Source organism: Podarcis bocagei, assembly GCF_964188305.1.
Source record: "Podarcis bocagei genome assembly, chromosome: 17".
NCBI classification, from domain to species: domain Eukaryota; kingdom Metazoa; phylum Chordata; class Lepidosauria; order Squamata; family Lacertidae; genus Podarcis; species Podarcis bocagei.
This window is the reverse complement of record NC_138143.1, coordinates 11,839,399-11,866,731: the sequence shown is the minus strand read 5'-3', so window position 1 is coordinate 11,866,731 and position 27,333 is coordinate 11,839,399. Positions and strand designations below refer to the sequence as shown.

Sequence of the window (27,333 nt, the reverse complement as noted above, 5' to 3'; positions counted from 1 at the left end):
TTTAAATGCAGCTTGCGTTGATAACTAAACAAACTTCTTAATCTCCTGCTTATTTCAGGAATGTGTGCTTTAAAGATGAATTTTCTAGGGAAGTGGACAGATATAAATTAAACGAGCAGTTTAGCTTCCCAGGCTTTGTCTCTGCTGGAGAGCTTTGTTCATGCTGGGCCTGCCGGTTGTCACCTTCCAGACAAGAACTCTCCCAGAGAGGCTTCTCACCCAGTAAATGGTTTGCCAGTGATTTGGAAGAGGTTTTTTTTTAAAATTTATTATTATTTTTGTTTGCTCAACCTGTTTTACTTTTTATTTTTTTACTTTTACAGCCTCTGCTTGTGAAGCACCCCTGTTGAAGGTAATATCTGCCAGTAGCCTTGCTTGGAAGTTAAATGAGATATGGGTCTGGCTAGCTTTGAGGCGTGGGTGGCTGTGGACTGTGAGCACAAAAGAATACCTTGGCAGGGGAACAAAACGGCTCAAAAAATACATGTCTGTTTTGTACTGCAGTCGTTCAACTGAGCCTGCTGCCACCAGGTATTCAAAAGCACCAAGTTTTACCAGGCAAGCGGTCTTTAAAACTTCAAATATTCTCCCCAAGGGTAGGATGCAATAGCAGAAAAGAACAAAATTGCAGGGGTGGAAGTACTGACTTGCTTCCAAACGAGAATCCATTTCTAAAGACTGCATGTACACTAGTTGCAGTTAAACAAAAGCGAAGTATGGGCACCAAAACAAAAGACCGCCACACTTCTCCCTGTAATGTCTGCCTTAAGATGCAGCCAGCTCTACACAAACTCATGAGGTTTATTGTTCTCAAGGAAAGATGGGGGGGGGGAGGGATTAATCCATGCACACCAACTTTTGCTGACATTTGCTGAATGTAGCTGAACTCACGGTTGGCTGTTTTAAATATATAGCTTGCCTGTCAGTGATCAGTGCTCACATTGGCATTCTTTAAGATCACTGACAAAAGAGAGCCAAAGCAAACCTTGTATTTAAAAAGTGTATTAAAAATGCTTTATAGTTAAAATGTGTAAATGAATTCTTTCATATTTTTAAGTGGCAATACCACAATAGGTTCCACTGATCAATCTTCATTCCAGAAGACACACCGCTGAATATTATCGATGTCACACCTAAGCAGTCAGACTATTAATTAATTTTCCAGGATTGAGAAACCTCTGGTTTGAAAAGAAAAGTTGAGATGTTTACAAATTCACTCATGCATCAAAACACACAGAAATTCTAAGTTAAGGTGCCCACCTTAACTTCTGCGCCACGTAAGCTGTAAATATGTCCCACTCTCACACTTATTGTGCTAGCTCATGACTTATCTTCCATGCACCCACACTTTCCTTTGGTTTTTCAGCCCCAGTCTTTTCCTCTGCAGCTCAAGGGAACACCAAAGCTCATGATACCATGGGGGCCATGGCCACTAAACTGCACAAAAACACCTGCATTCCTTATAAGCATTCATCTGAGTTCCAGGAAATTGTCTGTGTTAGTTGTGATGGGCTGCGTGTCACAACATGGGGTGGGATGGATGTGACACAAGACACCAGGATGACAGAAGAGTCTCCTAACGAATCACTGGTCAGTCCCCAGGGCAATCTGCAGGCAAAGAAGTGCCCACCTGGCAGACTAAGGCTTCTCTTCCCAGAAAGAGAACAAAAAGCATAGCCATATCTCAGGATCCAATGGGATGATGGGGCAGGAGGCTCTAGAGGCAATCAGAGAAAGGAGAATGTGGGCTGCTGCCAACCTGAGTGGAGCAACAGCCACAAGAGAGACCCAGAGTGGGGAAAATAAGTATGGGTCAGCAAAATAAGTCTAACATACACATATCATGCCAGAGACCCAAATTAGTTCACATGCCTATTCCTGACACGGCATGCCACAATGCAAGGGAAGCAGGCCGTGCCCATCTTTCTCGCAGAACAACAGCTTATGCCCTGTTGCAGAGCACACCACCAGAGTTCTGGGCCACTGAATGGTGACAAGGGGGAAGATTGGTACATGTTAGCAGTGGACGACTGCAAATGGGAGGGGTGGGGTCACAAGGGAGATGAAGAACACATGGAGAGGGACCTAAAATTGGGTGAAGGAGGCTATTGGGACAAATATCTGTATCACGAGAAGGCACACAAGCCAGCAAGCAAAAGGGGAAGGTTAAGCTCCATTTCTTGCTTTTACTTTTGGTTAAACATGCATAAGATTTGCAAATATTTCCTTAAGCTTTAGAGCACAGAGGCTGGAAGGCAGAATTAAAAGTTTAGCGTTTCCAAACACGGACATACCACTGAGCCCATCTCCACTGCTGCCCCAATCTGCAGAAGAAGAAGAAAATTTGGGGCTGAAAGACCAAAGGGAAGTGGGTGAAAGCACAACACTGTATGTGAGACTGTAGAATATGTTCGCTATTTACACGGCACAGAAGATAAGGCGAGTGCTCTAACTTCGAATTTCCAAGCAATGACACAGAAGGTCTAAGAAAACCCCCACACAACAAATAAACAAATACATTTTCAGGCACACTCCCTCCTTCTTAATAGGGGGGTAGTTATCTGTTTCTTTCATGCCTCCAGCGTCTGCATTTCTCCAGCTAGGTACTCAGAAGGGCAGCTACGTTGGATGTTGTAGTACATTTGCTGATAGTTGAAGCTGACATGAAGTTTGAAAAAATTACAGAATGATACTTTGGGCTTCTATGTCCCCAGCTGAAGCAAGCAATCTAGCAGGGAATTTCCAAACTACAAAGGGTCATGTATGAACCAAGAGCAGGACGTGAACCGTTTAAAAGCAAATCAGAGAGTTCAGTAGTTAGGAAAAGGAAAACAAACCACCAAGGCAGATAGACTGGGTGAGGGGGGGAGAACTCCTGCTTAACCAAATTGCCAAAAGCAATAGAAATTTAAAGCTGGTACATCAGTGGTAATCTACAATAACCAAGACGCAGAAGAAAAAGCAAAAACGTAGCTACCTAGCAATTTTAAAAAATGTCAACCTTTGTTTAACTGCACTACTCTGTTCTAGAGGATTTGGAAAGGTAGCCATGTCTATTGCAGCAAGAAGAAAGAACAAAGTGCTCTTTGTCCATTTCTTCTCAGGTAGAGGCTAAGTCGCTGCCTGTATTTTTCTACACTTCATTTCCATCTCACCTCCCTGTATAGAATTCCCCTAAATCATATATGTATATACACCTGTAACTCAATATAACACTTCAAGTGTCTGATGAAGTGAACTGTAGCTCACAAAAGCATATACCATAAATGTTTTACACTTTAGAGTGCAACAAGATACTTCTTCTTCATCTCAGGCCACAGAAGGTGGAAAGAGGGTCCAGCAAGAAGCTGCCAGAGAGTTGTTTACAAAGGTGATATAATGCAGTCCAAGATTCCTTGAACTCAAACATCATGCCTCCCATGGTATATAGATCCCACAATCCCAATACAGTCGTACCGCAGAAGTCAAACAGAATCAGTTCCGGAAGTCTGTTTGACTTCCAAAACATAGCTTCTGATTGGCTGCAGGAAGCTCCTGCAGCCAATCAGAAGCCACAGAAGCCCCGTCGGACGTTCGGCTTCCAAAAAAGTTTGAAAACCAGAACACTCACTTCCGGTTTTTGATCGTTCAGGAGCTGGAACCTTCCACTCCCAAGGTGTTTGGGAGCTGAGGTACGACTGTATTTGCATCAACCTGGGCTACTAAATTGACTCCCACCAGAGCCTGCAATGTCACTTACCTGACTCTGGGTCCAACTGCACACAAGAAGTAGCTGACAGTGCCCTAATTATGGGATGCTCTCTCCCTACAGGCTTGCCTGGTGCACTCATTGTTTATATTAAGTAAAATGGAAAGTCTCTCATCAAGATATGCAAGGAATATGTAGATGTAGAGTTTAAATATTGAAAAGACCTGGCATGGAGATAGAGTGCACAGGATTATCCCTGCCAGCAAAGACCAGGCCACCCAGCGTCAGAGATGGAAGGCAGGCTTTACTGAGGCTTCCAAGATATCCCAAATTGCAACTATTTTGCTTTCTGTAATATGAAACTAGGGAAAGGTAAAAGATGCACTTGGGGACACCTTTTGGAATATGGGATGGCCCCTACTCTCTACTTGAGTCACCTCCTGTTCATAAAGCATAATTCCAATTTGCAACACCCAGTATTGAGTTTTGTTTCCAAGAAACCAAACTGTGAGGCACACACAACTGAGGGTGGCCAAGGATGGGGGGGGGGCAGTGCATCTCAATGTCCATACATATGTATCTGAAACAGAAAGTGGTGTGGGCTTTTCTGAGTGAAGTGACTCCCTTCCCTCTTTTGCTTCTTTAATGACAAATGAACAGCCTCCATTCTGAATTCTGAGTGTTTCTTCCTGTTTGTGCCCGCTTCCATGGCTCAAATAGGTAGGGCACCTTGTTTTTATTTGCAAAAGCATTCTGCATGTTTATCAACTCAAATAATTTACTAGCGGAGGTGGTTTTGTGACTGACATAGGGGCCAGACAACCAGCACTGTGCAAATCCACCTTCTGCTGAAAACCAGGAAGTTTTCTCCAAGCTTGAATGCATCCCTTCTTCCTTACTTGGGATCTAGCATTGGTAGAAAGAAACAGAAAGGAAAGCATTCCCCGAATCTGTGTCTGGAGGATGGTAGGTGGAAAAGCAACAAAAAAATATACTGCCTCCCACTGCCCCCAAAGCTAAGAAAGATGAAATTAGGCTTGCCATACATCAGGGATTTTGGGGTCTTCCTAAGAAAAGTTCAACAACTTTGCGAGTGTCAGGAATTTTACTTTTTGAAATATGGCAACCCTAGATGAAGGAAATACAGTGCTACCTCGCAAGACGAAAAACGCGCAAGACGAAAGAGTTTTCCGTTTTTTGAGTCGTTCTGCAAGACGAATTTCCCTATGGGCTTGCTTCGCAAGACGAAACGTCTTGTGAGTTCTTGCGAGTTTGTTTCCTTTTTCTTAAAGCTGCTAAGCCGTTAATAGCCGCTAAGCCGTAAGACGAAGAGACTCGCAGAACGGATTAATTTCATCTTGCGAGGCACCACTGTAAGTCATGAAATGCACAACCTCTTTCCTCGCACCAAAGCTATGCAGGGACAAGGGGAGGCAAAGCATTCCTTCCTGTAGTCTGTGGCACTCCAGACTGGGTAGGGAATTCCAGAGAAAGCGTATCCAGTTGCCACTTCTTACAAAACAAGGCTCTTCAGCCACTAAATAGCTATGTGGGAGGAAAAACTGGCAGTACCACCCCGAGAAAAAAGGATCACTTGCTAGAGATTCTCCCTTCTACACAAGTCATAACACAGAAGCCAGTCCTATATGGAATCTGGTTGTGATAAACTTGGAGCCAAGACTCCTGGAACTTATTGCCAACATCAAGGAAGACACTTCCCTGTTTCAAAATTGGTTCTCCTAACGGATAGGAAACAAATGTTGTAATGTGGATCACTCCTCTTTAAGAGTTCTAGCCAGCCAGTCATATCCTCTTTCACAATGCTGTACTACATTTCAACCACCCACATTCCCCAGTCAATTGGTATTTGCTGCCCACTGAACATGCTTAGTCCTCATTGGGCTGGGGAAACACCCCCCCCCTCAGTTTCTTCCTGAATACTTTTTTTTTTTTAACGTCTAACTTTGGAATTTCCCCAAGCCTGCCAATACCTTCCCACTGAGTGCCCTTTCAGCAACGTAACTCACATACACCAGATAATGATAATGTAATGATACTCAGTTTCATTAATTTAATAATCATCAGTTAATGATAACTTCATTTTTATCAGTCGCCCCCTATTCAGCCAACCTTTGCCCTGAGCTCAGTGGAGAAGGTAAAGGAGGTGAAAGGAAAGCTAGCAGAGAGTTGGGAAGGAGAAGAGGGCAGGGGAGGCAAATGGGCAGGTGGGAAGGAAGGGACAGGGGCAGAAAGGGAAGGACAAAATATATTCCTCCTCACCACCATTACAATGCATTGCAGCTCCTACTTTGTTTCTGTGATCACACCCTCGATATATTATCGTGGTCCACAGAAACCCTTGCCCAAAGCAGCTCATACCATAAACATGGACTGCTGCAAGGCACTTTGCTGTCAGGTTGTTAACAGAACAAGGCTTGTGCACGTGGGGACTCATGGCATCCTTGCTGGTAAGTGGGAAGCTTTAGAGGTGTAGACAATACTCCATATTTCCATGTGTGTGATTTCAAGGACTCAATCTGAGTATCTGCAGCGCCACCCGGGTGACTTCTCACTGCGACAATATGGCATGCATAATTACCCACCTCTTCATCCTTGTACCAAGACAAACTTTCTGCCGTCAGGACGAACCAATACTCCTTGGAGCCACCTTTCATGATGCTAATGTTGTTGATAGTCAGCCAGCCTCGCCGGATGACCTGGAGGAAATCAAGGAGTAGGTGAGGAAGGAAGAACAGGTTACAGGCTCTCTTGGGGAACATAAGATGGATGGGATTGCTTTATGTTCAAGAGATTTGGTGCAATGGCTTAGGAGTCTAGCCCTCATGGCAATCAGCAGGGGAGGAAAGTCCTGCTTCCAAAGTTAGCAGCTTGGAGGGCCCAGTGGAGGATGATGGGGTCCCATGTCTCATGAAAAAAAGAAGGACATTGGAGGAAGAAAGTGGCAGCTGGAGGGAGTGGGAGGTTTTTAAGCAGAAGTTGGGATGGCCATCTGTCTGGGATTCTTTAGCTGTGATTTCTGTATTGCAGGGGGTTTGACTAGATGACCCTCAGGCGTCACTTCCACCGATACCGTTCTATGACTCTGTAACACTGATCAGGAAAAGCATTAAATCTTCAGTTTACAGCACCAGGATGTTGTTGGCAAGACCCAAAGCCCTCTGAAGATTTCCACCTACAGCATTACTGTTACATGTGGATTTTGATTGCCTCTGATATAGCAGCCTGGCTCATGATTGCAAAATTCCACCGTGTGATCAATGTTAAGCAATGAACACTCTCACCAATAAGCAACCCTAAAGCACCCATTAACACTTAGTGTACCGAAAATTAAATCTAGAGAATGCTAGATACAAGTGATAAACCCGTAAAGCAGAATTTTCAACATGCCATGACTAGCGCTCTGCAGCAGCAGGTAAAATCAGGAAAGGAACTCTGTGTAGCACTCCAGTACTCACTGACAGGTGAACGGGTATTGCCAGAAATAAAAACAGGACAGGAGCTCCTTCTCGTTACAGCAAAAACATTGCTTATAGATGTCTATGAGGTCCCTCATAAATATATAATGATATAGTACATGGCATTGAAACCCATCAGCTTATAGCCGCTTATAGCATTCACAAGAACCCCCTGAAAAGATGCAGGCAGGAGCCAGAGTACGTTGGTGGCAACCCTCAAGTATCCATGTCTGCAACTTACAAAGCAGCCACAGATCTAGTGAAACTGAAGAGGATGAAAAAGGAGTTGTGCAGGCCACAACTCTGCTTGCAGCCAGTTGTTTCCAACCACCTTTACTCCTATTTGCAAACAACCACTCAGTTACTCAGTTCGTCTTGCATTTCACACTAATGACACACTCTCAGTTTGCCTGAAGGGGCAGCTCCCCACCTGATGAAGTCACACCAGTCTCACAGGTGACTCCGCCAGAGCTACGAGCAAAATGTTTTAGAGCCAGTTCTTTGCTACTGCCTGGCTAACCAACAAGTCACAAAATGAAAACGTAAACAAGGTTAACGGTTGAAATGTCAGTACTGATGCTTGTCTGCCTCTTGGTGGGATAATTTGTCCTCAAGACATTTGGCTCTAGGATGACGGCATTCCTTTATCCTGAAGGAAGCTCCAAGGCTTGGCTTTTCCAATTGGGCAACAACAAGAAATGTTTATGTTAATTAGTTACATTTGCATCCTATCCTCTCTCTAAAGTAGTGGTTTTCATTTAGTGTTGCAGGGAGTTCTGGAGTTTTTCAGAAGCTTTCCCTGATGAAAAGTGATGAACAAGTTACTTTGAAAGGCAGCTTGCCCATCACTTCCAGTCTTTCCTGCAATGGACAGCCAGATAAAGCATCCTTCAATAGCAATGAGGAAACCTAATAGGCCTATGATCTCTGTGCAAACACGTAGCTAGGTGTCTACTAGTAGATCTGAACCATTTACGGTACATCAGCAGTTTTCTGATTTCCAATAGTTTTCACTACAATAAACAAACTTTTAAAAGACATCTGAAGGCAGCCATGTATAGGAAAGTTTTTAATGTTTGATGACTTACTGTGTTTTCATTTGTTGGAAGCCACCCAGCATTTTAATATCATCATCAACAAAAACAACTATAGTAAGCAAAACTGCAAGTAAAAGTACAGTGGTGCCCCGCAAGACGAATGCCTCGCAAGACGGAAAACCCGCTAGACGAAAGGGTTTTCCATTTTTGAGCTGCTTTGCAAGATGAATTTCCCTATGGGCTTGCTAAGCCGCTAATAGGGTTGCTTCGCAAGACGAAAAAACCGCTAGATGAAGAGACTCGCGGAACGGATTATTTTCGTCTTGCGAGGCACCACTGTATCATTGGCATGGCTGGAAATCTCTCTCAGCCTCTATGTTCTTTTACCTAGAGCTGTTTGAACTGGCTTTAATACTATATTTTTATATTGCTGTGATCTGCACTGGGACCTTATAGTGAAGGGAATGTAAGAAATCAAATAAATAATAATGCAACATACATGTATTAACTGGTTGCTTTTAAATATGTCTTTGTGCAGATCTGCTAGGACAGTATTAGAGTAGTGTGTCAGAACCCCTGATCTGTTGTAACTCAGAGGCAGACAACGCAAGCTGTCCCAGTGAATGACTCACAGGGTGTAGTAGACAATTTGCTTCACCCACTGAGTCACTATTATGTACCAAACTCCAACTGCTCACTAGCTGCTACTCTGAACCTGAGCTCTGATTGGCAGACTACTGGGTTTCAGTAAAAAAATAAGAGTAGATCCCACAAGCCCATCCTTGCCTAGTATGTACCCTAGAATCTTCCATAGCACACTGGATCTCCTCAGACAAATGATGTAGAAAGGATGCCCTGGAGAAAGGAAGTCTGAAAACCACTGCTCTGAAGAGCTCAGAATAAAAGTATCCTGCAAACAGATTAAGTCAATACTTGCCCAAAGAGTACCATATTTTAAACAGTTGTGTTAACTTGAGTGAGTACTTCCACATTGGAATGTACTAGTCTAGCCACCATGCCACGCTAGGAATTCTAACTGCCTGGCACAAGCCAAAAGCAACACGTAGCGTTGCCTGTAAGGCATCCCAAAATCTGCCCAACAATCAAATCCCCAATGTTGGAAGGATTTTAGCCCTTCCACTGAATATGTTGGCGCCAAGTCATTGAGCTCATTATAAATTTATTGGAATAAAAGCCAGCAAAGCAATTGGCGAGCCAGTCCTAGGTCCAGGATCTAGCCCCCTGTTCAGCCCTGAGTTTCTACACCTCTGTTCACTAAGAGTGGCCAGGATCAATTCACTTCATAGGGCTTGCAAAGTATTAAGGATGAGCCACTTGCCGTCAGAACTATGCTTTGAACATCTGAGTAGCTGTGTATATTTAAGCAAAGAACGATCATTTACAGCCAAGCAACTGGACAGAACCGCTCTTAATTTCATGGGGAAATAGCCAAGACCTGTAGATTTTTTATGGTGGTTGATGGGCTGCTGAGAATATCCTGCAAGACTCACCAAACCTGCAATAACCTTGAGCACGCTAGATAGTTCAACAAGCTGCTTTAATTTAAACCCAACACAAAACAGATGAGTTTTACTTTTTCTCTCTGCTAGGATGAAAAGTATCTCTTTAGGATACCTGATCAACACCCCACCTCCTGTGTGGGCCTTTGGAGGAAAGACACAGCAACAAATACACTTTGCTCTGTCATTTATTCATTTTTATGTCTGAACTATACTTTTCCTTTCAGAAGGAAGCCCAAACAGCAAAACACGTAAAACGTTTTCTACCCAAGTTAGTACCACCATAAATATTAGTAATGAGCCAACTGGAAAGGAAGTAGTCTATATGTTAAATCATTTAAATATAGCCAGGCTAAAGTATACTTTGGAGAAAGAGAGCAAACCTAATGGTGATGATTCAACTGTTAGATACGAAAGCTACAGATGTTAGAGGCAGGATTGCTGAGCAGCTCTGGAAAGGGACAGAGAATTTGGCTTGGCCTGTGCTTAAGCTTTCAAAACCAGCACTGAAAAAGCATGAGGACAAAGAAATACATATCAATCAGGCATCCTCATCTTTTCAGACCTGCTCAGCTTCTTGCTAACATAAATACCAAGGTGGCAGACACACAGAAGGAGTGGAGCACTGGTGGGCATGGGCTGTTGCAAACTATATTTTAATTCAAATTAACTTGGCAGAGGAATGGAAGGTGTTGTCAAGTCCAGACATAGGAAAGGGAGTCAGGTCAGATTTCCTCTCTGTGAAGCATTTCTCTTAATTAAAAAGATTCAGGATCAGAAGTCAGTCACATTTTAAATACAATTAGCTTTTAAAAGAATGGAGGCAAAGAGTGGCCAGAAGGCAGTAGAGGAGAGAGACCTTGAGACAGATGTGGAAGAAGAAACCAAAGACCCAAAAAAAGACACACAGGGTTGTAACTTAGTTTGAGGAGCCCAGTCAAGGGGCATCAGCTCAAGGGAAGCCAATTCTGCTGCCAACTTGAGAAAAGAGACTTGTCTAAATTGGTGTTTTTAAAGAGCTATGTTGAGTTAGAGGATAAGCTGGGGGCAAAAAGTGTGCAGCAGGGCAAGTTTTGGGCAGTATGGACAAAAAAAAATGTTCCTGGAATCAATCTCCTTATTCTTTAGCCTGCTATTTTACCACCACCACCCAGACAGGCCTACAAGAAGCTGAGGAAAGAAGAACAGAGTGTTCATTTAAAACTCCAAACTGCCTCTCAAACGCAGGAAGATGAGTTCGATCCAAAGTGTTGCCTGAAAAGTAAGTTTCACCTTCTACTTTTAGTAAAATCAAACACAGCCCAGCCAGTCAGATCTCCACCTTCCTCTTACTGAAGCACAAACCACATTTTCAAAGCCAGGGATTGAAGATTGGGAATTGAAGACCAGGGATTGCATTGGAATTGGAGACATGGCAAATATGCAGACCCTCAGGAGGTATTACGGCAGTGTTTCTCAAACTCTTGCTAGGTTTGCCGAATTAAAATTTGGAGTGTAAGAGTAAGAATTAACTGCCTTCAAAGGAGCCCATCTAGAATCAGTTACTGTTCACAGGTTGCTTCCTGGTCAGAAACTGTAGCTCATGAAAGCACATGGGCAGCATTCCCCATGGAAGGTTGATTTGAGTTCGTATGAACCTCTAATTACTTTCAGCACACTATTTGAGAATTACTGCTCTGAGGTCTGCAGTTATCCTTAGAATAGCATGAAAATGGATGCGTCAGCACTTTCAGACTCTTTGAAACACAGGATATAATGATGAGAACTGACAGGATGCCTGGGATTCCAGGGGAATGCTATGCCACTGATTTTAAACTCTCTCAGCATTCTAGTCCATATGGAATTGAGAGGAGATTCTTTGCCCAGTAGAAATAGCACTTGAATAGGAAACCTTCCACACCTCCGAACTGAGCAAAGCTAACACATATGCATCAAAGCTAGCATATGTGTCACATATGTACAATAGTACATAGTGCAATATTCTTGCACCAAGTACATGTGAAAATTATTTCCAGGACAGAATGAGAGGAGGAGCACCTCTGCATCTGTTTTATTAAGAATTGTTCTTCTCACTTACATCCAAAAGTTTCTGGCGATTCCATTTTCTTGTAGAGTAAGCAATGTAACCATTTGATTTCCAACTCCAAGATTCCCATCCACAACACATCCTTCAGGGACTATGAGTTCAAAGGGCTGTATCAGTTTGTTTAATCATGGAGCAACCGATCCACCCACATTTCTTAGAATCTAGTGCACTTAAAGGAAAAGCATAGAGCAACACTGGTCTCACCAGACAAGGGAAAGGGCCACATAGTAATGATAGGGTAAGCAAATATCTCTGTGCCTCAATAATTATAGAGAAGGCAGCAGCAGCTGAGATTTTAGATGGAGATATGAACACATCAAGATGAAAACTAACATGGAGTACGTTTGTGACAACTGCCGACCAAGCTGGGTGTAGAACATAGTACAATACATGATGCTGGCCACTTGAGTCTCACCTTGTAGGAAGAACACAAGGTCTCAAGGGAGAAAATAACCATGAATGCTAGCAGACAGAGCAGAAGCTCAGAATGCTGCAGTTACCAGCCAAGGTTCACTGGCACCTTTATCCTTCCAATGTGCTCTGTTGGTATGGTGGGTGTCATACCCAAGTCTGGCAGCCTCATGCTTACTTTTATAGCTAAGACTCACAAGTCTCAGTTGCTTGAGTGTCACTGGACTCCAGCTAAGTGGATCTCCTTTCAGCCGTATATGTCAGCTTGAAGAAAAGGCATGAAGATGAGATATTAAATAAGGACAATGTCACCTGATTTCTGATCCAAGGAGGGTTAGGGCTAAAATCAAACCTCAGGCTAAAATGAAGGGTTCAGAAAGCTACCTTTACTACTTACAGTTTCATTCATTGCCTACTTGATAAGCTCAAGAATTCAACAGTAGCAACTAAATTTAGAAAGATGGTTCCCATGCCTGGATCTCCTGGAATGCCATTTGAAGTTGCTTGCTTTTCTGTACAATTAAGTGCACTTTGTTTGAGGCAAAGAGGTTACCCAACTTGGGGACCTTTACTTTTGCTGGGCAAGGAAGTCTCCATCACCAAATTTTACAAATCAGTCACTAGCACATTATACAGGTACTTACCAGTATCTCACCCTTTACAGGTTGGCAAAATTAGTGGTGCAGGTAAAATAAGGAAAAGCAGGATGAGGGGACAGAACAGTGAAGAAAATCAAATAATGAGAGTAGAAGGGGAAGGGAGAAGCAGGAAGCACAAAAATGGTTGGAAAAAAGGGAAAGCAGAAAAAAACAGTAAAAGAAAAAAGTTACATGCAATTAATTATAATTGTTCAGTGTTAATGTTCCATTACTGTCTTTCCAAACAAGAATTAACATACGCAGATACATTATATAGAGACTAACTTTATGCACCAGTTTTGTTTCCAGTCCTTTGCTCAAGTCTTGCTGCTCAGAAACAAAAGGGACACAAGACTGAAAATGTTCCTTTATTGTTTTATTCTTTTGCCTTGAAGTTTCTCTCTTCTACTTGTGTTCATATTGGCATAGATTTGTGGTCACAACCGAAGGATAAATGATTTATTTTGGTGGAGGCACTGCACCTTGTGACCAGCTCCAAGTCATTTTCTGTCTTCAAATGACATAAGGCAAGGGTGGCACGTCTTCTTATAAAACTATGCCATGTTCACAAGCCTGTTCAACTCTGCACAACTACAGTGTGCCCAACAGGCTGGACTTAGTATGCTGAAACTATGTTCTACTTGGCTAAAGGAAGGAGACATGCATCAGTACCTGATTTGGGATTGCTCTTTTCTTATTTGCTTGGGTGCTCCTTTGCTGTGCACTGCAAGAAAAGAGATGGCTTTACATTAAACATGCCTACTGGGTGTGGAAAAAAAGGTAAACTTGCATGTTAGATACACAGAATCACCAACACATTCATTCCTGTTCAAGTCAAGCAAAATTAGAGGTGCAGATAGGGAAATGCCAACCCTCGAAGGAGAAAGTTCACCAGCAATGGAGCTGAAGTGATACATGCCATACGACAGATTTTTCCACCACAAAGACACTCTATACATTCACAGCGGTTCTGAAATATCCCACTTCAGATCTAAACCAGAGGGAGACAGGGCCTTGAACCTGTGACTGCACACTACAGAGGCAAAAGACTTTAGGGAGGAAGTGGAAGACACTGCCTAGTCCAGGCCCCAGTGAATCTTTTCTTGAAAGAACCTGCCTGGTAGCATATGGAGAGAACACCCTAGTGTTTCAATCAATGGGATGTTAGACTGTCTTGCAGGATTGTCAATTTTCACAACTAATTAGTGGAATAATTCTGGGGTCCTCTGCTGGCTGGGTGCTTGCCTCCTACCAGTTACATGCACATTTACTATGTGTTCCAAGGCTAGCCACTCAGGGCTCCATAATGTTGATATATCTTACTAGCCAACCATTACTATGCTTACCACTATGCCTTTCTCTTCTCCCTAGTTGACTTAGACATGCAAAAGGCTTAGGAAAGGGAAAGGCTATTTCTGGATTGTGCCACCCAGAGAAAGGAAAGAATCTCTTCCACTCTTTTTAATTTCTTCTCAAAACAAATTCCTGCTGTTGCTTACTTTGTCTAATATGCAGCACAAATGAAATTTCAAGTGAGAGGACCTACACGCTACCGGCCACTCTGCTTGCCAGAGGGTGAGGGGCACTTGCCATTGGAGAGCAGATTTATGGGAACACGTCTCTACTGACCAATCCTCACCACAGTCTTCACACAGCCCCTTCAACAAGTTCTCCAAAGGGTTAGGCAAGCTACACTCTAGACCTAATAAGGATAAACTCTCACAGGCAGATACGCACCCAGCCACCATGCGCTGCTCAGTGTAACAGCTGGGGAGATTTGGGAGAGGTTTGAGGCATCCAGAGGGAAGAGCCAGGTGAGTCAAAGAGAGAGAGAAACGTGAGATGAAGGGGAAAAAAGGAACTGTAAATTAAGTGTGAAAGGATACATAAATAGACTGCACACAAATTATACACGAGAGGGAGAGAGAGAGAGATGGGGAATGGAAGGAGTATGTGAACAGGACACTATGCCTGAGCTGCTTGCTGGGCTGATGCCAAACAGCATTTCTTAAAATGCATTTAGGGTGTTTCTAAGTCATCCAATAACATAAGTTCTAGGAGCAGCATTACAGAATAAAAGGGAAATAAGTGGTAAGGGTTCAGGGACCTCCTATTGAGATCATTTGGTCTTGATGTCCTGAAAATTCTGTTTACAGGCCCCTACAAAAAAAATCAGGAGTACTTCATATATTACATTTATAAAATGAACATGAAAGGTTTTATGTGAAAAGAGAAAAAGTAGTATTTTATCTTACATTCATATTAATGTTACAAATGTGTTTAATTCACATGCTTGAAAGCTGGCAAGTGAGTACAGGTTGTCCTAATTTTTGCACTAAGCATCATATATAGAAGTGTCTATTCTGTGCAGAGGCTGTGGGTGTGCACACAGCAATAAGCTTCTGAATCTTAAAGAACAAGCAGGTTTTTTAGCAGCTAGAACTACAGTGGTGAGCTTGAGGAACAGGAAAAGACTCACAAAGGCACCTAGTGGAGATTTCTAGGGATATAGGGGGAAAGGTCTCAATCCCATGATGGCTGTTCCTGTAATGGTGTGGGAAATTATAACCTTAAGGCACAAGGACACCACACTGAAGAAATTAAGCGCCATTCCACATAAATGTAGCCATAACTTTGTGTAACCCTAGGATATTTCTTGGGAGTCACTCATGGAAGATCTGATCATTTACAAGTACATCATTAAAGGTATACATAATTTGTGTGAACGGTATGTGCTCTGTTTTGTTACGAAGGCTGTGAATAGAATGGTATCTAGACAGACCACTAAAGAGAAATCAGGAGTCAGCTAGAAGAATGGCACTGGGAAACAGTCAAAAGATACTAGATCCTAGGATTTAGGTAAGCAGTAAGTTCATGACCACCAAAATAGCTTTTTAAGAAACATTGCCACCTCCAAGACCTTCTACTTGAACTATAGGGAGAGACTACTAATCATCTGCAGGTGATATAATCTGCAGGAACATTTTGGTCATTTTCCTAGTTGGTGAGGCTCATTTGACAACAAAATGGTTGTAAAGTAATGTTCACAATGGTTACTGGCATTTTGATTTGCGATGATTCATTTATTAGACGTAATGCTATCAACACTCTTACGTTCTCAACTAGCGGGAAAGTTATGAATGAGAATTTAAAAGACTAAAATGTAACACTAGGAAGGTCTGATTCTTTGGGAAGCTGGAGTTTATAATTGCTTTAAACAGGATCAATCCAAACATCCCGTATAAACCTGTCAAAACTAGATGCCAACATGTCTAAAGAGTCAAGGCGGCTAGAAAAAGCAAGACACTTCCTTTAAAAACTGGAAGTGTCTGTCCAATGGAAAGGAAAAGGAGGCACAGACTCAGGGAACCAAATGTAAATGTACAATGAGGCAAGCCATGAAGAAACAAGTAAGATCTAATGGGAAAAAGCAGAAGCAGAAAGCTAACTAGAAAGGGTGTGTGATAGCTGGCTAAAAATAATACTGGGGGAAGTCAGGGTAACTGCAGACAACTGATATATATTTTCATCAGTGTTGAAGGGTACCCACCCTTGAGTCCTTTATCTAAAGACCTGTTTGCATCTGAGGTGACAAGATGAAAATTTTTAAAAAGTAATCACCAGACCCCAAGGGGCTTCTGAATTGGCTGCTGCATGTTGAAGTCCAGATTGTACTTCTAAGTCAAGCGTGCTTTCCACATGGGAAAAAATATGCACTCCCTTTTGCCATATTTAGATTCTGCAACCATTATTTTTGAATTTGAAAGCCTAAGATAAGATCACTGTAACGTGCTATACCAAGGGACTGCAATTGCTTACTTCAAACTTCATCACAGCAGTGATGGCAGGCACCCTGAAAACAATGCATCAGTCCTCCATCATCTTCCATAATTCCCTATGTCCCTCAGAGCACCATGCAAAGTGTTTTTATCCTACAAAGCCCTGGAGCCCTACATGCCTACAAGCAATTCTCCTTTCCTATGTCCCAACACAACTTACAATAGCTCACATGAGGTTACCCTCAATATTATTAGTGCAGAACGTCAGGCTACTCAATACACAGAGGCATTCCCATAGGCTGCATTGCGCACTTTCCTGGGAGACTTGCCAAATAGTATTTCTGATGTGGCGTAAGACCTTCCTATTTTGGCTGGCTTTTGCTAGTTAGACATGTCTTTGTGATAGGGCAGGTTAAAGTCATTGTAAGTGATAAAGATCTAATAATTGTTTTCATTTAACTGGCTTTTTTTTTAAAAAGCACCCAAGTTGCTTGCTCCGAAAATAGGATAGGTCACAAAGGAAAGCCAAAAATAAGTTTTGTCCCTCCCTCCCTCTCTCTCACACACATATCTCACTCATTGTTTCCTTTTCATCAAGCATTTGAGATTTAAGTTCATTAACTTCTCCAAAATGCAAGTTTGATCTCAACCACACATGACTAGTTTCAGCTTCTAGTTATTTGATTTCGGTTAACCCAAGTCACAAGATCTGTACTACCAGGCAGCCATCCAATCACAAGATTCTCTCTTCTGCTTGGCCCAAAAAAATCTCATTTCCTACATCAGCAGTACTATTTGGGCCGTATAATGTTTCCAAGTGGCCTGATTCACATGCAATGTTAAACCATAATTCATACAGAAGCCCCCCCCCCCCCCGCAACAACAGATTTACGTGCAACTGTATATGCACAGCACTGGGAAATAAATAATTTAATTCAAACCCTGGTGGGAGAGAGCTGGAGAGTCCTCATGGCTCATGAGGAGGCCCTCCCTGGAGCCCAAAGTCAGTGAGAGCGGAGGAAGCCCCAAAGAGATTGGAGGCACAGCAGGGCTTTGTTTACGCTGCTCAACTTCCCTGCCTAACAGCTGATGCGAGTGGTAGCACAGAAGCAGGCAATTTCCCACACATCCTCCAGCCAGCCCCACAGCTTCAATTCTAGTTGTGGATGTTTTGGGATATAGTAATTTTCATAAGGATAGGAGAGAGAGCAGCAGAGAGGGAGCCTGAAGGGTGTTTAGAGGGTGCTCCCCAGTTACGCGATTTTCTCTTACGCACATGGGGAATCAGAACCGAACCCTTGCTTAAGGGGTGGGGGCAACTCTAGTTAACTATGATTTGCAATGAATGAGCAGTGTACTAATGCATGCTGCTTTGCTTCTTCTCGACTCAATGCTAGGAACAACAAACTACAAGCTTGCTATTCACTGAGCAGGACTTAGATAATATGTGACTCCACACTGCCCATTCACATTAGACCGTAGTTAAACATTTAACGGCAGTTTACTGTGACATGCAAGCCAAGCATCTCTTGGTGTTTATTTGGTAGCAGATACTCACTTGGCAAATCCAATGAAGTCTTCGTGGTTAGTGTTGATGTAGGACAGCTCTATGTCAATCAGCAGGAGAATCTGGAGAGTAGACAAAACCAGCTCAGCTGCATGACAACATCATGAGAAAAAGCCCATTTAGACTACTCTTCTGCACACTGAAGCCTGTGAAAAGGACCTTGCCTTGATTATCTTCTTATGCATAGCCACACAAGAGCTCGGTACTTTCTGCACTGCTATAACAAGCAATTCCAGCTCAATGGAAACCCTGAGAAAGCTGAGCAAAGAAGGGGTTCACTTTGCTGTGATTGTCAGTTGAGAAAGTCATTGTAGATTCTGTTTCTACTATTCTCAGTCAGCCCAGAGGTTATTTGGTGAGTAAACAAAAAACCTGCTCACCTGGTCCTTAGTTTTCCCTTCTCGTTCTCTGATGTATGTCGTAACAATTCTCTCTGTTTCTTCTCGAAGCCTAGGGTAAGAACCAAGCTGAGGACAAGCGGAGAAGAGATCAGATCACTGCAGTCTTAAGCATCAATTATAGACACACATATAGAGAGCAGAAGAGAAGAGGCTGGGCTATCTCTCAATTTTACCACTGGGACAGGGCTAAAGCACAAAGTAAGAGGGATTTGGAGTGGGTTTTCTTTTGCCAGTTAATAAAGATACAAAACGTTTTTCTGGGTGTTTGATGTGCACCCTATGCTCCCCATGGCTTTTTTCTGGGAAACAGCCCAAGACCTCTGGAGTTTAGCAGAAGGAACACATGAGACTGGCTTCTTAGTGCCACAGGAAAAAGAATGAGAGCTGCTTTCTTTTTGATTAAATGATAGGCCTACCCACAAGTCACTGTGGAAGGTGGTGATTACATATTACCAAGATACCCTTAGAACAGATAAATGCCAGAGCTCTTTTCATGCTTCAGCGCTGAAACAAGCTTCTTTTGGCACAGAGCAGCTGAAAAACGTAGCCTTGTATTACAGGAAGTGCTCCTGAGATTTAGCCACTTTTCAAAGCATGTTTGATTACTGCTGCTACGGTCCAAGCAACACCAGTGCAATGTCTCTGTGGGACCCTGCTGTGAAGCCAAACTGGACAATTCAACAGTCTGATGGACATTCCTCAGAGAGGATGCAGCTGCCCCTCCCATTATTATTATTTTGTATTTTTATATAATTAAGTGATTTCTACTGAGATGTAAACTGCTTTGAGATTTCTTGAAACATAAAAGCAGTATTCAAATAATGAAAAAAGAATGGCAGCTGCTGTGGCTTTGGCTCTGCTCAGGCACAGACTGCCCTCACTGAAAGCATTCAAACTTCCTTTTAGCTGGGCACCGCAAGTAGCCATATTCCAGGTGAGAGGGAGATGGGGAGGGGAAATAAAAGAGTAGAGACTCATTACCTTCTCTGCACACTTTTTAATGACCATGGCCAGCTCTGAGACCACCAGATCAACACACTTCAAACTGGGCTCTTTGAGCTTTATAATCTGTTTTTTCACTATAGCTTCAAAAGCCATGTCAGGTGTGAAGAGCCCCGTCCTGCACCATGCAGAAAGCGCGAACAGAAAGGAGAGATTCCGAAGAAAAGCAGGAAAATAAAAAAAAGTGACAGAGAGGGGAAGAAAGAGATTCAAAAGGTTAGTAATGTGCAAAGGAAAAAGCAGCAGCACTTCCTCAGGAAGATCCTTCTTGCATTGCCAAACTCTTGACAAGGAACTACTCCCTTCCAGGAGCTGAGCTGCTCAGCAGGCTTCAAATTAGCTTCAAGTATTTCTGCAAAGGGAGTATGTCCTGCCTGCCCCTTGCAGTACGAGTGTGCTTGGCAAAGTGGATAAAAACCTGTTTTTTTTAACGGCTCCCCAAAACTGAAAAAACAGGTCATGCTTGCTTCTTACTCTTCCCCATTTGATTCTAGAGTATGAATGGCTAATCTATGGCAAGGATGCCGCAAGTAATTTGTTGCACTCCTAAAGTGAGGCAGAAAGGCCTCAGGGTCAGGCTGTGTCAAGTCAGATATGCCCTGCCCACCTCAAGCTACTCTGCAGCCTGGTCGCCATCATGTTTGACTACAATCAAAACTCTCTCGGGCATGGGTTTGGGGGACTACAGAACGACAGAACACAACTGGAGTGATCCCATTTGTGGCAAACTTGGCAAAAAGGTTGGCTACTGTTGCACTAGAGTCTTCCATGTTCCGAAACAGTACTTGGCAGGCATCTGTTAGCAGATGGAAGGAGGGAGAAGAGCTGTATACTTACAGTATTTGGTGATGGTTGCTATTTTCAATTAACACGTTATTGACCTTGCAACCTGATATAATTAGCACTTCTACTGAAGCTTTGAGCCCAAGATGCTAGAATTCCACACTGTGACTGTTTGTAGTCAACTTGTGCCTGGAATGGGAATACTAAAAATGGGGCTCACATGAATCAATGTTCCTCCATACATAAAAACAGTATCTCTACCAACGTGTCAGGAAAACTGAAAGCCTAGCACCCTTCTCTCTAACGTGCTACTTCTTTATAAGGGGAAAATGTTCTGTAATAAGGAGCATTCCATCATCTGAAGTGGTACAGTCAACAAAGACTGGTCATATCCATAAGAATGAGGCCTGTCTCAGCAATCAGCATTTAACCTTTCATTTCTGTTTCACTGGCTCATTTCGCCTGCAAAGAATGATATTTCCCCTGGCAAGTGACCCTCAGGTCTTGAAAAACCTGGATTTAGAGTCAATCCTCTCATGATGGTGTCCAAAATTGCTCCCTGTTTCATAGTTCTGCCACTTCCCTGCCCCCCGCTTCATCAGTTGCTGTTCAGACTAGGAGCACTTCTTTGGGGAATGACTCCTGTACAAAATCCTTTGGAATCTGAATTCAAGAAAGCTGCCCAAACTCTACTCAGATACCTTGTGGGCCAGAAGACAGATGCAGATTCTGCTGCATCAGGATAGTCGGGATTTGAAGGACCTTGGAGAGCAAGTGCTGGCTTCTTCACATAACAACAAAAGCACACAACTCCTTTGTCAGAAATGGACCCGGAGTCCTACAGCATACACCACTGTAACAAGCAAGCAATGTAAACCGCTCTTAAGAGCAGCACCTTCGCTACTCTGCTGAAGATCAAAGTTCTTGTCCAGAGGGCACACAATTAGGCAGCATGATCCTGGAGCCTCAGTTTGTACACCCTGCTGTCGATTTCAGCAAATTAAGCAGGGGAGAAGCTAGCTCTTTGACAGGTCAGTTTTTCAATATGCATGTAGATGGGACAACCACACTGAAACAGTGAAATGAATTCCCAACAGATGGCCTTCAGACTGGAAATGGTTTATTATGCCAATCAGTGCATTTGAAGCTAATTTGCCCAAACAGCAGCATGACCTTCTAACAGCCATGACTTTGCAAAAAACCTGAGGGAGCGGTTTAAATGGCAGATCAAGAAGCCATGCACTTAGAGAAGGGCCAAGATCCAAGAAGAATCTACCCACAGACCTAGCCAACCTCCAGAGAGCTAACAGCAGCTTCTATTTGCAGGCAGAGGATAAAAGCAGGAGAAGCTTAAAGCACAGACCAATCCTGCTTGCAGTGAGCCACAATTTCAAGACTGGAATCTGGACCATGTTGTAAGACAGTTTAACATTTTTGTAAAAGCTTATGAAACTTGATAGTCTCCCCTGCAGAGTAAACCCCAATCCCACCTTAACACCAGCCAATCAGGATTTTAGAAGATGCTTGTAGCTCTTCCTGGAGGTTGTGTTAGGCAAGTTGAGCAGATTAGAACAGTGCAGTTTTGGCAGGTTTTCCCAGCCCACTCAGTAAAGGGCTAGGCTGCCTCCAGCTAGTTCAATACCTTGCTGGTACACTGTCTAAATGTATTGATTAACTCCTGAATAACCAGGTCGACACATTTCAGACAAGGCTCTTTCAGCTTCACCAACTGTTTTTTCACAATGGCCTCAAATGCCAAGTCTGGTGTGAACAGCCCCGTCCTAGTCATCCACACGCAGGAGAAAGGAAGGCAAGACATGGCAGAGAAGAAAAACAAGGAGAGGGAAGAGAACAGGTTTAAAGACTGTCAACATTCTAGAACACAATTCCCTCCCGCAACTATTAAAACCTTCCACTGCACCCAGCCCTCTCCCATTTAAATAATAAAGTTCAAAAGGTAGAATAAGGGCATCAGAAAATGAAAAAAAAATTGATAAGACAAAAGAGGGGAATGAACTCTAGTCTTTGCTACAGAAAGACATTTTTGCAAATTGAATTCTAAACTGTAGGTGTTTACAGAGGGTTTCTTCTTTCTAAGAAGCTTTTTATTCTAGATCAAAATATAAGACAGGAGGCAGATAGGCAAGAAAGGAAAAGGATATGGGTTTTAGGGAAAAGAACACCCCTCCCCCGCCCCCAGATAATAATTAAGAAACCAAAGGCCTTGACAAGAAAAAGGATAGAATAAAAGCTGGCCAGGGCAAAGACATTACAGATAAAGGATAGTGGGACGGGGGAAGGAGATAAATAGAAGATGATTACACTTGAAGCAATGGATCTTGAATGCTACTGCCCCAAAAGGATAGTGTCTAAATGGAACTGTTCATTCCTCAACAGAACTACAGAAACTCCTGGCCTATACATCCTATCCTGAGCCCATTTCATATGGGCATTAAAAGCCTTTAGTCCTAACAAGAGTTCAAGTTTAGCTATTCACAGAAGAAGCCCAATGTATCTCAAAAACATGTCTCCCATTGCTGCATCTATAAACAAAATGAAATAAAGGGTGCTGAAACTGGAGGGGAGGGGAAGCAAAAGCCACCAATCAGAAATGCTGTGCTGTTTTGTCTGACAGATGAGCTGTGCTAGAAGTATTTGCAAATGGATGTACAGCCCTGGACTTTCTCTTTCATTGCCTCTCACTCAAATTCCTCCAAGCAGAGGAAGGATCCTCCCTTTAGGCTTGGTAAAGTACCAGGCACAGCGACAGGGTGATCATCATTCTGTTTCCTTTCATCTTCTCAGTGACATTCTTCGTTTTGACTTGGGCAGAACGGGAACCACCATCAGTAGAAGGCATCTCAGACCAACTACCAGCTTGCCTTTGCATCCCAGATAGTTATCATTACATACAGCTTATCAGTGGAGAACAAGATAATACTGTGTTGCATTGAATCAGCTACTGTTCCTATACTTGCCTTACACCATGGATGTTTTTGATTGCATAGCTGATTTCTCGTCTCAAATCCTTCTCATCAAACTCCATCTAGAAGACAAAAAGCCCCCAATGCTGGTAGAAACGGGTGAAACAAAATTGCTGGTTGATCACAAAGAGGGGCCCTCCTTTCTTCTTCAGACGCTTGCTCCTTAGAGAAGCCATACTTACCAAACACCTTAGAGAAAACTTATGCAAAGATCCAGGATACAAATTATGTAGTAGCCAAGAACAGCGTACTTGCCAAAGACCATTCTACTCAGTAGAAGGAGTGCATTCTGGATCATGCATCCCCTGTGATTCAACCCCAAGGGCAAGCTCTGTCTTGGTCTAGTGCAAGTAGAGCCTCTGAATTTCACCCTGGGACAAAACTGACATCTGTGTGAACTGTCAATTGACTACTCACTGGTAAACATAACACTTTGTCAATTGATGGGGTGTGTGGGTGGGGTACTTAACTTTCCCCGGAACTTAACTGTTTTTTAACCTTAAGATTGCTATTCCTGCTACTGTCTGTTGCTACATTTTCCCTACTACAGGGAGTAGTCAACTGTTCTCCAGACCTCAAACCTACAGGCAAGACAAGGCCATTTAACACACAACAGTAGTGACCGCCAGCACCAGAGCAGCTAAGCAACTGTTCTTGAAACCCTCTCCTGTTTGCAATGGCAGTTTTCACTGTGAAACTTGGAAGTGTATTTTGTGCTGTTTTATTTTGCTGTTCACATTGTATTGCTTTGATATTTTTGGGTGCCGAGTAAGATGCCAACTAAAACCTCAGTTTTTCAGCAAAAATGTGCTGACATCAGGCTGGTAATAGAGATGTAACACACTACAGCAGCCTTCAGGCTGGTACCTTCCAGGTGTTGTGGACTGCAACTCTCACCAGCCCACAAATACACAAAGCAACATAATATTAAAAAAATCAACACATCATAGCAGATACTCAACAATATAAAGTAGTAGCTGAAATCTTCCCTTTTTTCTGTTGGATGCGCTTTGGAAGTAACACTCTGGCCGGGAGCAGGTCAACAGGCTGTAAGTAAAACTAAACTTGCCTCTTGTTATCTTTTAAACATTGGGAATGGAGAAGAGGCATTTGTTTGCCTTAGTACACCTCAAGGTCAGTACCAAATGGTCAGCTAACAAATGTGAGTGCAAAGTTAAGAGATTTTAACCTTAAGGACTGCCTTTTGCCATAAAGACAAGATACGTTCAGTAAGCCCCATTATGTGTCCTAGACTTGAATGAAATTAGGTCTGCAGGTGCATGTTGCATGGCCTTCTTCCATATTGTTCTGTAAGGATAAAACTGCTTCTATGGGATGGGAAACCAATTGTGCCCAAAACTTTGGATGATTAGATAAGATCTTCCAAAGGGGTCTGGATCATCAGCCCAAAGCAGACACTTGTGACTTTGCTCTTTCCTAGCAAGCAACAGAACACTGCTAAGAGGGGGAAATGTGTCTTGCTGATTGTCAACAGTGGGTTGAAAATACAGCAGTACTCTCATATGCACAGCTATAGCCTGCATAAACACCATACTTAATCACTGAACTCACAAACTGGCACAAAGTAAACACTAAAAAGTCTATAGATGAGAAGACTTTTTTCAGAGAAAAGAAAGACCCAACTGTCACCAACAGCAATCAGTCAGTCTCAAGAGAGGGATGACTCTTCCCCCAGGAGAGGTGGCAAAAGGCTTAAGAGGGAACCTGTCTGATCCTTCCAGTAGGGGGCATTGTCTCTATCAGGAATGCCCTCCAGCAGTAGCTCGCAAATCACCCAAGGAGGTAAAATCCCATGTCTTTTACCTTGACAAGTTCAAAAGGGAATCTTTCGTGGAAGATGCGGTTTATTCGGGCTCCACCTGATAGTTCTAACGTGTCTACTTGGTCCCCAGAGCCTTCAATCCGCTTCTCAAAGTCCACAGCAAACTGCTGGACCATCCTATGCAGATATAAATTAAAACCAAATTTTTATATAAGTTGATATAATGCCACAGTCTGTTGAATGAGCAGAAGCCATTATCAGTCAATCAGGAATGTAGAGTGAAAGGTAACACTTTTTACTAGATCAACTTCTTTTGGCATGTAAGTATGAAATCTAATTCTTTGCCAGGAAGCTTTCAAAAAACACATATGGTGGTACCTCTGGATGCGAACGGGATCCGTTCTGGAGCCCCATTCGCATCCTGAAGAGAACGCAACCCATGTCTGTGTGTGTGTGGGTTGCGATTCGCCGCTTCTGCGCATGACATCATTTTCGCGAGCAGCAAAACCTGGAAGTAACACGTTCCATTACTTCCAGGTCACCGTGGAACGCAACCTGAAAACACTCAACCTGAAGCAACTTTAACCCGAGGTATGACTGTAGTAGGAGATGACTTTATTTGGTACACTACTTTGGCACACACTACGCTATCACTATCACAACAATAAAACTTTTTATGCTGCCATCTGAAAACTGCTTAGAAAAATCAAAACATGCAATTAGGCTGAAAAACAATAGATTTGATCATAATATAATCCATTATAAAAATGTAAGATGTTAAAATACTCAAACTTTGGCCAACAGTCTTGTCAAGATGATCAAGTTCAAACTATGTTTCAAAAAAGATTTGCTGCTCCACAACCATACTACACAAAAATACCACTCCACATGCACTTTACGACCAAATGTGGAATGTAAAAGAATGCAAAAGTCACATGTAATTTGTGCATCCTATACATCCAAAAGGATGCTCTCTAGTATGCATACTTTTTTCCTTATGCAACATTGTGAACTGCAACTTACACATAAATGATGCCGTACAAGTAAAAAATGAGCAGAGGAAGCACACTGGATGTTTGCCACAACACAGATATTCAACTAAGTTTTACCTAGGATAAACTCACTGAAATTAATAAGCATGACTAGTTAGGTCCATTAATTTCAACAGGTCTGCTCTGAGTAAAACTAGTTGGATACCACCCTACATTTTCACGCTACCTCAAGATGAAAGCTAGCCTCTGAAAGCACAACACAACAAAGGAAGGAAGCTCCCCTTGTGAGAGGCACAGCTAAATGTAGATTTGACCTACTGGAGCAAGGCTTTCGTTTTCCGCGTAGGGTCATCAGGGCGGAAGTTCTTGTATTCCTCCACTTCTTTTTCAAGGGACAAAAGCTGGCTCTGGAGTTTGCTACGCAGTGATGGAAGAGTCTCCCGGATATGGTTTGTCAATTGCTATGGAAAAAAAAGCAATCATTTAATATCAACATCATTATAAGTAGTTTTGCTTAGTGCTGAATAAAAGCAGCTTTCCCTTTCAAGCCAGCTAGGTCGAGGGCTGTCTCTTTAGCTCTTGATCAGTGGGTGAGTTGTGGTGTGATGGAACTGTTGCTGTTTTTTGCCAATTATTTTTATTGATTTTCCAAATCATTGCCAAATTAATTCAACTTAATACAATTTTCCAAAACCGCCTCCAGTATTTACCAAAATTCCTATCCATCAGCTGCCCCTTTGTGGTGTGATGGAACTCTAAACCTGCAGTAGGCTGTGATTCTTTGGTATAAGCCCCAAGAATGCCTAAATCCCCATCTCAGCCTAACAAAGCTGCAAGCCCACCACCTAGGTGAACACCTCATCCTTCTTTCTAGCACCAAAATCCTTTCCTTGTTGCCCTTGCTGGGGATGAACAAAGTTAAAAGAAAACTTGGCTGCTCCCAGCATAGCCCTTTCAACACTTCCAAAACATGCACTGGCTTATGGAAACCATCTACAGGTCTTTTCCTGCTTCAGCAAGTTTAATCCATATTCATTTGGAATAATTCCACGGAGAAAACTGTGTATGATGGGAGATTAGCAGGACTACATACTTATTTCATGTCAGCAACAAGCTGATACCTGAAAAAAATAAACTAAAAACCAAAGACCCTTATTTCTGCTCTCCCCTGTTTCTTTCAAATGTT

The 27,333-nt window shown here is 42.7% G+C and overlaps 1 protein-coding gene across 8 annotated transcripts in view; it reads right to left on the bottom strand.

Moving 5' to 3' along the window:
• Positions 1–27,333, bottom strand: part of DNM2 (dynamin 2) — a 66,926-nt gene that overhangs the window by 19,656 nt on the left and 19,937 nt on the right. For 4 of the 8 annotated variants that reach the window (XM_081176319.1, XM_081176320.1, XM_081176316.1 and 1 more), the window contains exons 7-14: positions 26,466–26,608; positions 25,197–25,332; positions 23,367–23,434; positions 22,031–22,169; positions 18,583–18,669; positions 18,194–18,264; positions 13,517–13,580; positions 6,292–6,405 (exon numbers count right to left, since the gene is read on the bottom strand). In XM_081176319.1, coding sequence (XP_081032445.1) covers positions 6,292–6,405; positions 13,517–13,580; positions 18,194–18,264; positions 18,583–18,669; positions 22,031–22,169; positions 23,367–23,434; positions 25,197–25,332; positions 26,466–26,608 — 822 coding nt within the window. Of the gene's footprint in view, positions 1–6,291; positions 6,406–12,862; positions 12,875–13,516; positions 13,581–18,193; positions 18,265–18,582; positions 18,670–19,584; positions 19,724–22,030; positions 22,170–23,366; positions 23,435–25,196; positions 25,333–26,465; positions 26,609–27,333 lie in introns of all 8 variants that reach the window. The other 4 variants (XM_081176314.1, XM_081176315.1, XM_081176318.1 and 1 more) reach the window with 4 other exon arrangements.